At 45.0% G+C, this 15713-nt stretch overlaps 1 protein-coding gene across 1 annotated transcript in view; it reads right to left on the bottom strand.

Moving 5' to 3' along the window:
* GRIP2 (glutamate receptor interacting protein 2) overlaps positions 1-15713 on the bottom strand; it is a 257911-nt gene that overhangs the window by 45474 nt on the left and 196724 nt on the right. The window contains exons 2-8 of the mRNA XM_062500422.1: positions 14610-14690; positions 11265-11400; positions 10350-10495; positions 7474-7560; positions 7137-7212; positions 6371-6516; positions 478-625 (exon numbers count right to left, since the gene is read on the bottom strand). Coding sequence (XP_062356406.1) covers positions 478-625; positions 6371-6516; positions 7137-7212; positions 7474-7560; positions 10350-10495; positions 11265-11400; positions 14610-14690 — 820 coding nt within the window. The remainder of the gene's footprint in view (positions 1-477; positions 626-6370; positions 6517-7136; positions 7213-7473; positions 7561-10349; positions 10496-11264; positions 11401-14609; positions 14691-15713) is intronic.

The raw sequence follows: 15713 nt of genomic DNA, 5'->3' as shown, positions 1-15713 counted from the left end.
AGTTTGTAAGAGTGCCCTCTCAAAGGCAGTCTGGATGGCTAAGGGCTTGCCCAGCAGTGCAGTTAAACCCTGGGAGCCAGGAGTTCAGCTCAGCAACATGACTGAGCACAGCTAGCACTACACAGCCCTGTCTGTACATCCCCTCACAAAGGCTTTCCTGCCTTGTCCATCAGGAAAAGGCTCCAGCCAGAAGTCTCCATAATAGCCTTTAGCCATTTCACAATTCCAGGGCAGTCAGACCTGAAGTTTTTAAAGTCCAGCTTTCACATGCACTGTTACCTGCATTCCTGGTGAGGAGTGTCCATTGCTGGTGGGTCAGATATTTACAGCACAGTGCTAACAACATGTGGACATGAAGATTTCAAGCCAAGACTGAGAAGACTGGCTTATAAGTCACAAGGGGACAAAAAAGCATCAGAGAAAGGAAAAGCAGAGAAAGGAGAAGCAGAGCTAGGAGCAGCCTGATCAGATCTGTACCTGTCCACCACACTGGCTGGCTTGATCTTGTCGATGACAATGACCTGCTTGCTCCGGTGCATGGCTGTGGTCAGTGTGATTCCCAGCGTAGACCCTGGAGTCTTTGCTATTTCAACTAGTAAAGGACCAGAAGCGTTTGCTACAGTATCTGCAAAACAAGAGAACACCTGAAGACACTTCTCATACAGCCTTTTCCATCTCTTTTCTGTTGGCCCACAGTGCTGACTTGCCATGTGAAGCAGCAAATCTTGGACATTTATGGTCCATGTCACATGGTGACTTAACAAAGAAGAACACTCAAGAAGCAAAACTGCCTCTGCACAAAATCTACATGATAATGAAGAGTATAACAACAAATCACTCATGGGAAGAACTCTCCTCTTTCCTTACTTTGGATTAAATAGCAATATTGAAGAATAGATTGCTCAGAGGCTTTGCAACAATCACATCAATGGTATTACAAGCAAAAAAAGGGAAGATCATAAGGACATCTCTGTTACTGTTTTTCTCCCAATCAAAAAAAAAAAAAGGCACAAGAATACAGGATCCCACTTTCTGAATGATTTCTTGTAGCTGATTACAAGCAGTCAACTCCTCTTTGCTTCAGCACCAGTTTCAAAATTCCACCTCAGCTCCTTGTTTGAGCTCCTCCAGTGTGACAGAAGGAGCAGACACAGCACTGCCAACCCCCTCCTCACAACAGCCTCTTCTCCCATCAGACAATACAGGGGCAACTCAGCTTAATAGAGGCTGTGAGACTATGAAACTCCTACAAAATTGCACCTGTTAGCATAAGCCTGCACCAAACCTATCCATCTCTTCTGAGGAAGGGGGAGGACAAAGCAAGCCTGTGTTTCTGGCTGATTAGACAGAAACTCCCTCCAGCAGTTACACACATTTGCTTCCAGATTACCTAAAGCCATCACAAAGAGGTGGGATTCACAAATGTGTTATCACCATCAGACATCCAATAACTGGCACCCACCATGTGTAGGTGACAGCTCCCATAAAAGCACTCGTGAAGACTCAGCCATCCACTTTGAAGGAAAGGCCAGCAGAGCCCTCTGAGCACCTGATGCCTCCTCAGTCCTTAATTATTCATAGTAAGGCTTTTCCCTTCCAAAGATATGCTCCACTAAAAATGCTGATGCTACTTGGCTCCAAACCTGATGCATGGCTCATTCTTGCTCTCTGATAAATGGGAGCATTAATGCAGATCTGGGAAGCTAAGCTGCAGCAAGGTCTTTTCTGAGATTTGCTGAAGACACTGAGTCTCTGGAGACAGAAATTTACCTTGGAAATTCCCCCTGGGGATCAGCCAAGGGAAGTTCAGGCTCTGGTCTACTCACAGTGCCATTTTTCACAGAGGAGAAGCAGGAGGAACAAGCCACATTAAAGGTTATGCAGGCTTCACATAAAACACTGTTTATTCTCTGATGAAAAGGACCACAGGGGAGATCAGCAGGCCCTGGTAAAAAGCACAGTCCCAGTTTAATCAGAAAATACACAAAGCACCCAGCTAAGCTTGCAGAAGGTGCACTTAAGAATTTGTCAGCACAGGAAGCACCAAGAGACTGAGGATCTCTTTCAACAGCAAACACCAGGTATATGTCAGTCTTGCAGCCTGTATATGTCCAGCACACATCATATGAAAAGGGACATGGATTTATATCCCTCTAGCTCTTCAGCTGGAAGAAGATAAAGAAAATAAAAAAGAGCTTGCTGGACCACTGGACCTTTTTTTGCAAGGATAATACCCACTCATCTCCAGTTTACCTAGCGTCCAGGCTCCCAGCTTTGCCAGGTGCTTCCCAGGGAGGTCTCAGCACAATGGTAGGAAGCTAGAGCCTCAGGACCAGGGTTATTAGTAAGATTGTAGGAAACCACAGTCCCACCTCCAGCCCATGGTCACTTCTCTTGCCACATACAGTATGGGCCACCTCGCTGCCGCTTTTAATTCTCCATCACAGATAAGAATTGCTCCAAATCCATTTAATAGAGGCATTTATTGAGGAAATACCAGCCAAGACTCTATTAATTATTCCAGGAGAAGATTTGTCTCAAATCAAAGGTCAGGAGTCAGCAATCCAGCAATATTTGGGAGGTGTGGTTAACATGGAGCTATTACACCCAAGTTAATTTTATAAGAAACACGAAAGAGACAGAGCTGGCCATGCATTAACTTTACTGTGAGAAGTCAATTGGCATTGTTGCACTGGCACCAGGAGGTGTTTCTGCACCATCATGCACAGCTGCAACCTCCCAGGAGGACATAAAGGGTTGTGCAACACCTGCTCACACCCATACACTTGCAGGGTACTCAGCAATATTGTGATGGATACAAGGGAAACAGAGCCTGATCCACATTCTCACTCACTCCAGTGCTGAAGATATGGGGAAGTCGATCACCCCACTACTCAAAACAGGGGGTTGGCAGGTGTTTTCTAGAAGACCTTTCTCTCAGTAGCTTCTTTTTAAGGAAGTACTGTGGGGGTGCTGCACTAGGTTTCTGAGCCTCACTTGGCTTTGCTCACCCCTCTGAGGAGGAATGACTTGTAAGCAGCCTGGAAAGTGCAATTGCTTGGGGAATAAGCCAAGTGTAATGGTAGGGATGGATTTTTCCTGCTGTAATGCACTTTGGGAGAGAGGAGGGAAGGGAAAAGGAAAAGGAAAGGGAAAATGAGAAGAAGGGAAAAGGAGAAAGAGACCTCCCTTGAAAATGCAAACAAAATAAACCAAACACTCCTAGAAGAATGAAACTGGGGAGCTGCCCCCTTCCTGACACAGCCCAGCAGCTCTTGTCCCCTGCAGCTTTACAGGCACAGGGATTTGACTTCCTGGGCCCCTCTTCAGGCTCTAACCCCTGCCACTTCTCAGCAGACACAAGTCACCCATTTGTGACTACCAGCCCTCCACTCCATCAGCAGGAGAGCTCCACAGGTTTAAAAAAACTTCAGCCTAAAACTGAGTGAGTGGAGGGGCAGCCAGGGGAAGGGAGAGGAGGAAAAAGACACAGCAAACTGCTTTGCTCATCCATCATCTCTGGCAGCGACCTTCCCTCCTTCATGAGTCAACCCCAAAGGCTTGCAGCCCAAATCCTGGTACATGGCACATACAGATTATTTACAAAGTAACTACTCAAACACCATTTTCTGGCTGGTCAGTTTATTTGAGGTGATTTTTTTTTCCACTCTCCCCTGTTTTTTAAAAGGCCCATAAGATAAAGTGCAGCCATGGGAAAGCATCTGTTCATTGCAAAGATCATCTGGCATCAGCAAAGGGCAGAGATTTTCCCAATGTCCCAGGAGGATCCATGCCCAGTTGGCATTCCTTTTAAATGGAAATAGCAGATTATTTTAATTCCTTCAGTGGCCTTGAGAAATCTCAGCCAACCTGACAAAAAGGCTGCCATGGTCCCATCGCTGGCCTCCCTGGTGAAATCCCAACAGGCAGGGGATACTCGGTGGCAATGGGAGGCAGCTGCCACATCCCTCACACCAAGAGCAGGGCTGGCCCCGTGCAGATCATCCCCAGTGCACAATTTTGGCTGGAAAATCACAGAGACAGCTGGGGAATGCCATGATTCAATGCTCCCCCACAGCAAACCTGGTCTCTCACCAACGACAGATGCAGAAAAACAATTTTCTCTCCTCAAGGATCAGCCCACACCACCCTAGCACATACAGCTGCAGCAGAGAGTGAGCACCACATAAAAACCTCTATTTTCCTGAGGATGAACAGGACAAGCAACACTTCATTGTGGTGTCCCCAGTTCCTTCACCAGGTTTTCAAAATGGGAATTAAGAGTCCTTCTTTCAGGCTGAAAATATCACCAGACCACTTTCAGCACCAGCTCTTCCCTTCCTTCATAATTTTCCAAGGGTTGTAATAGCTGTGAACTGGGGACAATGTACTCATCTCCCACTGCAATTGTTAGCTGCTGCCTGGCAAAAATGTCTGCAGAGATTGTTGTAAGCTACATGTTCTGTATCATCTTGCCTCAAAAGAAAGCAGGGTATTTCTATACAGGGTTGCAGAGAACACTCTCTAGGCAGAAATTATGTAAGAAAGAGGCAGGTTTTACATTTTTGCAAAATATCGAGTTCTTGTCCACAGATTAGCAACACAAGATGGAGAGTCACTACATAAAACCCTGATGTTCCTCCATGTTCACTCAACCCTTCCAGTCTTAGGTGAGAGATTCACCTAGATAAGAGAGTTTCATCTCTAATTCAAGAAACACCGAAACACCGAATCACCTTCATGGCTATTCACCTTCAAGTCAGGTTTTAAAACAAGCAGCTTTCTGCAACATAGACTCCATGGACTGCAAAAACAATAAACCCCCCCAAAAGACCCATTTCCCATGCACAATTAATTGTTTACTGTTGTTCAGACTTGACAGCTCCATGCAAAATCCCTCCTTACCTCCATTTGCCCCTGTCCCTGAAGCAGCCTGCAAGGAGAGGAATGGATACCCCTTCTATCCCTTCAGTTATCCCCAAAAAAATCATAGAAAGGAAGGAAATAGGTTTGGGGTAGTTTCTGTTTCTCATGGTTTAAGTGTTTCCTCTTTATCATGAGCAGTAGCCAGTTTCCAAAGAGAAGCTGCTGCTGTGGTGTGGCAGAAGGCAGGCAGTGTGCAGGCAAGTGCCGAGGCATCAGCTTTTCCCTCCAGCTCTTCCATGGAGAACTTGTCTGTGTGGCACACACTGCCCAGCTCCTGGCAGCCACTCCCCCAGGGGAGAGCCACTGTGCCCATGCTTCTGGAGCTTCTACCAAAAGGAAGGGGAAAGCTTGTGGTAAGGAGACTCAAGAGAAAGCACAAAGCCCTCGGCTGTCACAAGGAGCTCCCTCATCCTGGTGCACATTGCTTGGCTGAGTTCTGGTGTTCTCAGCTCTTTTCTCAGAGGTGATGCAGCATCAAATTCTCTCAGCTTCAGATTTTTTTTATTTTCCTCCACATTTACAAATAAGAAAAAAACCTGGTATCACAGACTCCTATTCCTCACTGTATCATAGGCTCAGGCATGTTGGACTGGTTTGTGAGATTTGTGGAAAAGACTCCAACCTAGTCCAGCTCATGGCTCCAGGGAGGCAGAAACCCGTCTGGAGATGTATATGAAACATCACAATCAACTACAGCTCAACAAGCTTCCAGAATGAGCACAGCTTCAAATTCTGTGGTAACCTTAAACTCATTAACAACACTCCCTGCAGTAACAGCTGTGTGTCACAAAGCCAGTTCAAAACAACTTTAGAGCAGCTAATAATAAACCCTTTCTCAGGGCTTGAAACTTAAAATCAAATGGGAAAAAAAAAAAAAACACCACCAAACTCTAAAACTGTGTAAAATGCTTTTTTAGAAATACTCATCCTCTGCCCTCCAGTAAATTCTTTCTTATTTGGGGTCAAGAATTTGATCACCCCTCATTTATTTCAGAAGTAGATATGAAGTAACATTTCTAAGAAAAGTAATAGCTCCACAATTAAGCAGGGTCAAAGTTCATAACGAAAGCCACAGCAAGTCTCTGCCTGCATGCAGCTCACTCCTCTGCACACACTTAATAGTGCTATTTGCAGTGCTGGCAGAGCACTCCAGCCTCCTTTAGCTCTAACTTCTCCTGTGCCCTCTCTGCCAACATTAGAAAATCCCCTTTTGCCCTCTCCTCTAAAGCCACTCGTCATTCCTATCAAGACACATCACTGCATAAGGGCATTTCAAATGCATTTAACGAAGCCAGCTTTGAACTTCACCCCCTACTTCCATGCTGGCAGCACATTGCTCAGCAATTTTTCCACTGAAACTGAGTATCTCAATTACTGTCTCCAGTCCCACATACTTTCCAGGCAGTCAGAGAAAAAAGTGCCATCACAACCATCTTGTCCTTACCCATGATGGTCACATCATACTCGATCTGGAAAAGTGCCTCCTGGCTGCACTGCCGCAGGATGTTGAGGGCATCAGCGTGGGTCATGCTGTGCAGAGGAATCCCATCCACGCTCAGCAGCCTGTCCCCAATTTTCAAGGACCCTTCCCTGTAAGAAGCCAAAGGCAATTTTCTTCTTTATGTATATATATTTATTAATATTTAGATAAATAATCTATATATCTTTCTATAAATATCTGTATTTATATAGATAAATTTGCTATATACCTATATTATCTATATGTAAATAAACAAGCATATATTATTTGTGTGTGCCCAATGTGTGTGTACATATACACACACACACATACTAAGAAGACAATTACTCTCATCCTGCAGGATGGAAGAACATTCCTTGGACAATAGTCTGGGTTATTTATAGTACCAGGCCCATCATATTAAATTATCAGCATGAGAACAGATAGACTGGCTCCTGCTTTCCAACACAGCATCAGCGATTCAGCTGCACAGGGCTAATGAAGGGGCTGCCTCTGCAAGAGCAGCTTCTGTCTTTAACTACAACATCTGCACTGGGCCAGCCTGGGAGCACCGTGGCCACCTCCCCGCACAGCGCAGTGCCACACCACTGCTGGCACTCCACACCACCAGCATGAGAAGCCTCGAGGAGGCACCAGAAGAGGTGGACAGAAGGGGACACGTTCAGGAGCGCAGGGACAGCTGCCGGTCTGTCCTGTGAAGGCAGCTGTGGAGGTGTGACATGAGCAGTACCTGTCTGCAGGGCCACCCGGCCTCACGTAGGTGAGCACCAGTGGCCTGGACTTGTGCCAGTCTTCATGGGCTCCCCCTGCAATCAAACCAGGAAAGCTGTAAGTCACTGGAGGTTTGAAAGTCTGAGTGAGAGCGCTGAGAAGGAGACATTTATCACATAACAGCTGACACAGCCTGCCAGTAAAATGACTGCCCTAGATTAGGCAGCCAGCAGCCCTTAGAGACAGCAGGGGATCCTCTCTAGGACATGCTTTTACTGCTTAGCTGAGGTTTTTGTCATTCACCTTCTTACTTCTCCCACTTTCCACCTCTGCTTTTCACTGGAGAAGCTACTAACCTCTCAGCACAAAGCCAAAGCTGTTGCCTTCCTTGTAGAGGGACACTTCAATGGTCTTGGGAATAATGCCAACACTGCTTTCTGGCACTAAAAGGAAGAGAGAAAGACCCGGTTACCCCAGATAAACCTTTTCCAACCACAGTGCAAAACAGTATCAAAACTCATCCAAACAACACTGAAATTTAAGTCCAGCCCCAAACCCGTATTTTATTTTTCCTGCTTGGAAGCAAAAAGAGCCCACCCTGGACATGTGAACTTTTATCAGACCCAACTATCAGGTTTTAGGATGATTTCACCAGCTCAGTGTTGTGCATCTCCCTGCAAATTTGTCTTGGTTAATACCCTGACATTCAAGTAAAACCATCTCGTTTATCAACTGGCTTTAATGCATTCAGCTTTTCTCAAAAGCTTCTGCCACAGATAGAAACTTATTAAAAAAAACAGCAGCAGCATAAGGAATCAAGTCACCAGCTGACCTTAAAGAAAATTAAAATCCCAAATCCTCAGTGCATAAAGTTGTTTTTTTTCCTTTACCTCTCATATTTTGGATTTTAAAAAAGATTAAGTGAATCCTTTAAACTGATCCTAGGGGCAATTCAGTATTTTTATGTTAAATACACAGCACTATTTGTACAAAATGTGCAAAGTAAAGAGAAAAAGAAAGAAATTATTTCCATCCCTTGATGTCCCCTACTATTTAATGATTTATTGCACTACTGCAGTGAACATGGGACAATTTCCCAGTCTTCACCACCCAGAACTGCATGTAACATTTCAGCATGGCCCACTCTGAAAAATCCTAATTTTCAAACCAAGTGCCATGAATGGCCACAAAGATAATCAGACAAAAAACCAAGAACTTGACTTGGAGATGAAGGGTGCCTTAGACACATCCACACTGCCATTTTCCTTGGCTCAGGAGGGGAGTTTTGAAGCAAATCTCCCCACTATCCTCACTGACTACATTCATCCTTACTGCCAAGCACCTAAGGGCTTGCAGCCTGCAGCCAAATTAGGCTTAGCCCAGACTTTAAACTAACCCAAAAGGCATACAATGGAGACACTGTACTGCCTGCAGGCAGACAGCCCTGGGGACACCTACAGTCAGACCAAATAAACCTCCAAACACTGTCCCCACTTTGCTCCTACTGCTGTGCACAGACAAGTAACAGGGACACAGCCTAGAAATACTCCAGAAGGGAGTGCTCAGGGCACGGGAAGGCTCTCAGCCAAGGGGTGATACTCAAGTACCAAGTAAAGGGTATGAAGTATCCACAAATGAGTTCAGAAGCCATCCTATTTCTGTCCTAAGCATTGAAGTATGAAGTGCTGCGACAGCCTCTCATAAGACCAGTGGGAGCTGGGAAACCTAAGCCAGTGTTAACACAGGGTTTGGTTTATTTATGAAAGAGATGATACGACACAGTAGCTTGAAAACTTGGACTTGCAAGACCTCTTTCAAAGCAGGAAATTATGAAGTGGGGATAAAAAGTCAAACCCACAAGCACAAGCTATTGAATTGCACTGTATTTCTGCTCTTTGCCCAAGAAAAGACAGAGAGAGGGGGACGAGCATACACAGCAATAACAAACCCTCAGCAGATAAAACCCCACAATGCATTGGAATCAGGCAATAATTGACAATTCCCTGTATTTTGCAGCGTTTCTTTGTTTGGACCATTCATAAACAGCCCAAATAATCTCACTGGCAACAAGTCACTGTCTCAGTGTGCTCTTCCTGCTCATTTAAAGCTGAGGACATCTCACATTGCTGTGCTATAGACTGAGCTGGCACCACTCCTTAGCTGGTAAGTACAGTTTATCAGATTTCTGATAAGGAATATAGCAGAGAATAAGGAATACCATAGAGAAAGGTTAAGAGTGGTCATCTCTAGGGAGCATGAGAACATGGAAGACTTGAGCCACAACTGGCTGTACCAGAGGTGTATGCAAAAGCTCACTAACATTTACAGCAGAAGTGAGGGGAATGATGGATACAGATTCATCTATTCCAGATTAGATTTTACTCTTTTGGGTTTTACACAGTCATTTCTATATTCAGTAGTTTTCATCTAAAAGCAGCAGCTACAGCAAAGCTCTGAAGTGTAAAATATCTTCCTATCTGGGGCAAAATGTTAGATTTCCTTTGCTTTGTTTTTCCTGTAATTTTATTTTTAGTTGTTCTATTTCTTCTGCCCAATCACTGTCTGACTGATCTGGGTAAATGAATGAGTAATAACTGGGGAGATTGTATTCACAATGGGAAGACTGTAATGAGAAACTGTATCGAGGAATTTGTTTTAACCAGAAACATCAATCATCAAAACAAATGGGGTGAGAGCATACAGTCTCCCATGACAGGACACAAACCCTTTCAGTTGGGCTTGCCATCTTCTGCTAGGGCCCCTGAGTTGGACAGCAGATTGATTCAGTCTCCCTTCTAAAAGCACGTAACACTTCAAAGAATCCTGAGGACTAACAGCACTTGCCACATTTCAGAAAAGGGCATCTGGCAATACACGTTTAAGACTGAATTAAACCTTCTGTAGCCACACTCCAAAAAGGAAAAAGAGAAGTTGAAGCAGCATCAGGAGGCAGATTGGACTGTGCTGTCGAGTCACTCTGAGGCAAGACAGACCTAATCAGCCATCCCCTGCCAGTGCGCATGAACAGGCACCCACTGTGCTGGAAAAAGTGTTCTGCTCTGACTGCACACAGCTCAGCAGCCTCCACCACCCATGCGAGCAGATAAAGGCAACGGCAAAACGCCCCCAGACACTGCCTTGGCCACGACAGCTCTGCACAAGCAAGTCCATCTGCACCCCAGGACAAAAACCAGCTAAGAAGAGAGAGCAGCATTGTCCAAGAGGCACCCACCGGCTGGAGGGAGCTCGTACTCTACTTCCAGCACCACCCTCTCGCCCACGTTCTTCAGCAGGCTGATGATCTCGTCATGCCGCAGCTTGGTCAGGTTAATGCCATTCACTGACTTGATGTAATCCCCCACGTTCAGCTGGTCGCTCCTGCAAAGAAATAAAATTAAAAGCACTGGTAGCACAAAGTCTCCAGCTGGCTGGTAACTGTAGGACTTTCTGAAGCAATGCTGGACTGATCTCTGCTGTCTGATTGCATGTGTCTGCTATCAGAGGGAAGTGCTAAAATTGAAGCCGTGTATCTTTTCAGGTGGCAAGTGTTCAGACCTGTACATATACCAACAATCGCAGTGTACATGCTCACAACCTCTCTGCTGTTGCTCAGTTCCCATTCATGTAGAGCAATCAGTCAAAGAAAAGCACACCAAGAGCTGTTTGAAAAAAAAATCTAGCAGAGAAAGAGAAAACATCTTTCCTTTTGCCTGTTTTCTGCAAAATTGTTCCATTACTCTATCCTTTTTCCTGCTTCTTGAAGCCTTTCTTTGCCTATTCCTTTTCTGAGCCAATAATGTTACTTATACACTCAGTATTCAGAACAGGTACAAATATTAAAGCACTTAGCCTGATCAAAATGTATTTTAACATGCAGCTCTCCTGACAAGGCTGCCTAATTTCACAGAATCCCAAACAGTCCTACACGAAGTCTCAGAGCATAATTGCACAGAGCATAGGAAATAACTCAAAATAGAAGATGTTGTACTTCCTAAACCAACAACTTTTCATTCTGGGGCACTTGAAAAAAAGGGTCCTGGGTGCCAACTACTTTAATTATAACTCTATTAATTCAGTAGCTGGAACATGCAACTATTCGTCCTCTCAATTCCTGCTGTGCTCTCTGCACCCCATTTCCATTCCTCACCTTGCAGCCAGTCCTCCTGGTCTCAAATTGGAGACTCTTGGCTTTCCATCTTTGTCTGTGCCACCTGAAATGGTTAAACCGAGGGTGCTTCCTTCTTTCTTAATCAGCTCCACAATTGTGACCCCTCTGAACTCCTCTGAAAGATCAGGAATAAAGATGAACAACACAGTGGAAGGCACATTCCTGTCAATCACAAGGACACCCTTTTCCTACAGGTGGTGGGAAAGTAGACCTGGGATGATTTGAACAACTAGCATGAAGAATAAGCCTCTGTTTATTTGAAGCTGTAAAACAGAAGTGTGTCCTGGTAGACCCACAGCAATGTTTGCATGCAGGTCTGGCAGGTAGGACCAAGGAAAAAAGGCAGAGGAATAAGGACTTATGAGAAGATAAAAACCTAGCGTTTCAAGGTGCTGGAGGCGGTAGAAAAATTCAAAACCAGGATGATGGGAGCTCAGCAATGGTCCAGGGAGACACCCCCTCTCCCCCTCAGAACTATGCCTGATATAGAACAGGGAGGGCAATAACAAAGCAGACAGGTGGTCACAGTTACACAGGAGGAGGATGCTCCTGCATCCAGGTTCAGGAGATGTGGACCTGTGGTAGCTGCCTGGATGGACCAAACAGGATGGATCTTAAAATACTGTGATTAAAAAACCTATCATGAGACATCACTATGGTTGGGAGATACAGAACACAATGTGGAGAGAGGTAAGATCCTGCCATCATCAGGGCAGAGGGGGAGGCACGGCCTTCATTCATTCACAGCAGTTTGCTCACCCTTCTGCACCTAGAGCAAGTCAAACTCCCTACTACCACCCCATCTACAGCTGGAATTGAAGATACAAGTCACTTTGACACCATGACTTGCTCCAAATGCACTGCCTGGCATCAGACACAGGTCCAGGTCTCAGGGATGCACACCCCACACCTGCTGCAGCAGTATTGCATCTTTGGGTGCTGCAGGCAGTGCACATTTTACCTTTTCTAGTCCAAGACAACACTCCTGTTGGTCCACTCACATATAAGCCCAACTGGGTATCAGTTTCGATCTCATCACAGATCATGTCTGGGTTTTTCAAAAACAGGATTCCTAAATTATTCCAGCCTTTGAATTAGGCATGGAAAGGGCAATAAGTGAGCAGGAGAGTCAGTCTTGGCCTAAAGAAAAGACCAAGGGCTCCAAAGACTAAGGAAAAGGCAGCTCTGCAGTACTGCACACAACAGACCTCACACTCTGCTCAAAGGGGGACTAGCCCTGGGGCAAATAGGATGATGTCCACACCTTGTCAGGGTCTCCTCTCAGAAGCTTTTACACAATTTGTCTATAGCATTCTCCATCCACCTCCACTATCTCACTGTACTGAAATCTTCCATGATTTTACAGGAGGAAACCAGTCACCCTCATACAAGATGCCTTTCTCCAAGGCTGTGCAGGAGAAGGTGGTGATAGGCACTGGCAGCACACAATAAACAGCAGCCCCACAGATGTGGACAAAAACCCCATGTTGCAAATGGCCCAGGCGCTTGTTTGCACAGTAAACCTTACCAGGCCTAAATGAGGTGATCTGTTTGGAGAGGGAACATTTGGTACCTCTTGCACACTGACTTCCAGAGCAAGGCAAAGTCCCTTAATTAGCATATTGACACAGAAGATCCATACTGGTGCAGGGCCTCCTCCACCCATCCAAAACACAGGGTCATTTGGGACTGTGGTGCCTCATTACCAGCACTTTGCTCCTGTTCAAAGCCACCATGACACCAGAAATCACAGCTCACTTAGAGTCCTGCCATACACTACCTGCTTTGCAAAGCATTTCCAAAAATAATCTGTGCACTTGATTAAAGCGAGTAGGGAACCTCTTTGCAATCTAACTCCAGTCTGGCAGGCATTTAGGCACTGCTGGGCACCCATTTAATACAGCACTGGCAGCTCCTTGTAAAAATGTCAGGTCCATAATACTTCTGCTCTTTAAACTCAGTTTTGATCCCTTGCCAACTGCAGTAAGTTAATTTTCAATTCACCAACCCAGGAGCCCAGGGGCTGCCAGAAACTTGGGGGGGGGAGGGGGGGGGGCTCTCCACCATGCTGGGACAACAACATCCGGCACTATCCTGCAAATTTCCTCTCAACTACAGACATGACTGATCAACACAGACGGTGCCATAAGGGGAGATTATTAGCTTTTCAATAGGGTTTAATTTCGATCTTTGGTAAGTGTTTAAAATGAGAACTCCCAGAGTGCAATTAATTACCCATTGTTATGGGTTCAAGGAGAAATCGCTGCTCCAAAAAAGGCAAGTCCCTGAGATCAACCAGTCAAGGTCAGCAATAAGGAATTTTGACCCATGCCTCTATAAATCTACTGCCACTGACACAGACCCACTCAGTGTAAAAGTCAGCTGGTTAAGGAGGATCTGGTGCTTCAAGACACACTCTTTAAGCACCATATATGAGCAGTCTTGGATTTCTTCTACTGGCATATATGATTGGATTGTGCATCCCAGGGCAAGAAGAGCACACCTGAATTCTTCCCTCCCCATTGAGATGCCTTGAGCTGGGGTTGTTGGATGCAGTGGTTCTTGTAAGCATCACAAGTGAGCCATCAGGGCTGCACTATGGTGGTAATGTGATGCAGAATGCCCTGTGGAAGGAGTGCTGAACAACGAAGCAATAGCAAAAGGGTCCCACTTCCTCCCCATTACCTAGAACACACTAAACCAATCCTGTGACTGGGTCATTGGCAGCCAGTTAAAATCAAGCCCCTGGCTTTCCTAGGACGAAGATGAGTTGTCCAAGGCAGCCCATCCAGACCTGCTAGAGTGGTGCTGGCACATGAAGCCCAGGACCAAAAGAGGAAAATGAACTACCACTTCTCCACCTCCTCTTCAGCTCCCAGGGTGTTTCTGCATGGGAAGGTTTATCTCACACAAAAATTTGCTGTGACTGACTAAATATCAAACAAACTTAGTCAGATGTGGGAAATTCAAAGCTTGCCAGATACTGCCAGTCTCCTCCCCCACTTAACAAGCTCATCTATGGCAGCATTTCTTCCCTCTCTGCTGCTGTTTTATTCCTTGTGAGTGTCAGTCCAGCACAGGAATAAGTCCTTTCCCAGCTCCCTGTAACTACTGTCAACAGCTCCACACAAGACAGCAATTCTACCAGTAACACACCACTCACTGAGACCAGTTACCACCATCCATTTTTGTCCTGCAGCAAAAGCCTTGCTGATAGGTGCACCAAAACTAGTGTTTTGGGGAATTTTTCCCATTTTAGGGGTATCCAGGTAAAGTATAATGGATGTCCCAATGTTTTAGAGCAGGAGCTGATCCCTCCTTTACCTGGGATGCTTTGCCTCCTGGAGACCAGGGCTGTGTCCATCCCACCAGAGTCCTTGCTCCCCTTTGAATAAGGGCCATCATCTGTGAGCAGAGAAAACACAGAAGCTGAAATTAGTACCAAAAGCCACAAGCAACCGAACCACAGCACTTTAAGAAGTTGCTCTGCTGACACCAAAATTGGAATCACATCTGTATCACAGACTGCAGGCAAGAAAACATTACCAGCCCTAGCATTGCACTGCACCATGTGGGCTCTCAGCTTGCAGAGAGGGAAACAAGAAAGCAGTAACATTATCTGATTTATTCTTCTTGGAGCTAATCTGCTAGGAGAGAACAAAATTCCCTTACTCCTGTAATTATGTGGAACAGCTGAGGGTAGAGAAAGCTGGGGCATTAGTCTCACAAGTTTTAAGCCTGTCATTATGCTTGTGAAGAAACTTACAGTCTTTGGAAATGCAGTTATACATCAAGACACTAACAGGGCACTAAATCACTATACTTCAGTGAAATTGCCTATTCTTATAGATTCCATTATTTCAGAGTCACATTTTTCTGCTGCTGTTCCAGCCTCTGTACAATATAGAGAGCACCTTCTTTTAAGTGATTAAAAGAAAAAAAATATCAGAGTGAAGACAGAATAGCATTATACACTGTAAATACACTGTCCAGCATAAGCTAAAATTTAAAGCTTCCAAATATCTTTGTTTTATCCTACTGAAAAACTGCTACATAGTTATCACAGAGCTTGTCTGCAGAGAAGGCAGCATGTTTATCATTTTCATCCATCTAAAATGTCTGTTTTTGTGGCATTTCCTAAAAAGCTGGCACTTTTCCAATCAATAATTTCCAGTAACCATGTAGTACCAAATGACTCCCATTCTCAAGTGACCACATTCTTGAATTTTTCATTTGCTGAAAAGGTTGAGAAATTGTACATACTAGGATAAATATGCGTTACTGAAAACCTCATCCATTTATTCCTGCCCACAGCCCTTAAGTAAGTTACATTTAAGTTACAAAGTTTTTGTCCCACTCCATAAAAACTGAACAAAAATTTTAGTTCAGCTTCATTCAAGACAAGAGTCTGTACAGAGAGGACTCAAT

This window comes from Cinclus cinclus, chromosome 12, assembly GCF_963662255.1.
Source record: "Cinclus cinclus chromosome 12, bCinCin1.1, whole genome shotgun sequence".
NCBI lineage: Eukaryota > Metazoa > Chordata > Aves > Passeriformes > Cinclidae > Cinclus > Cinclus cinclus.
This window is presented reverse-complemented; position numbering and strand designations above follow the sequence as displayed.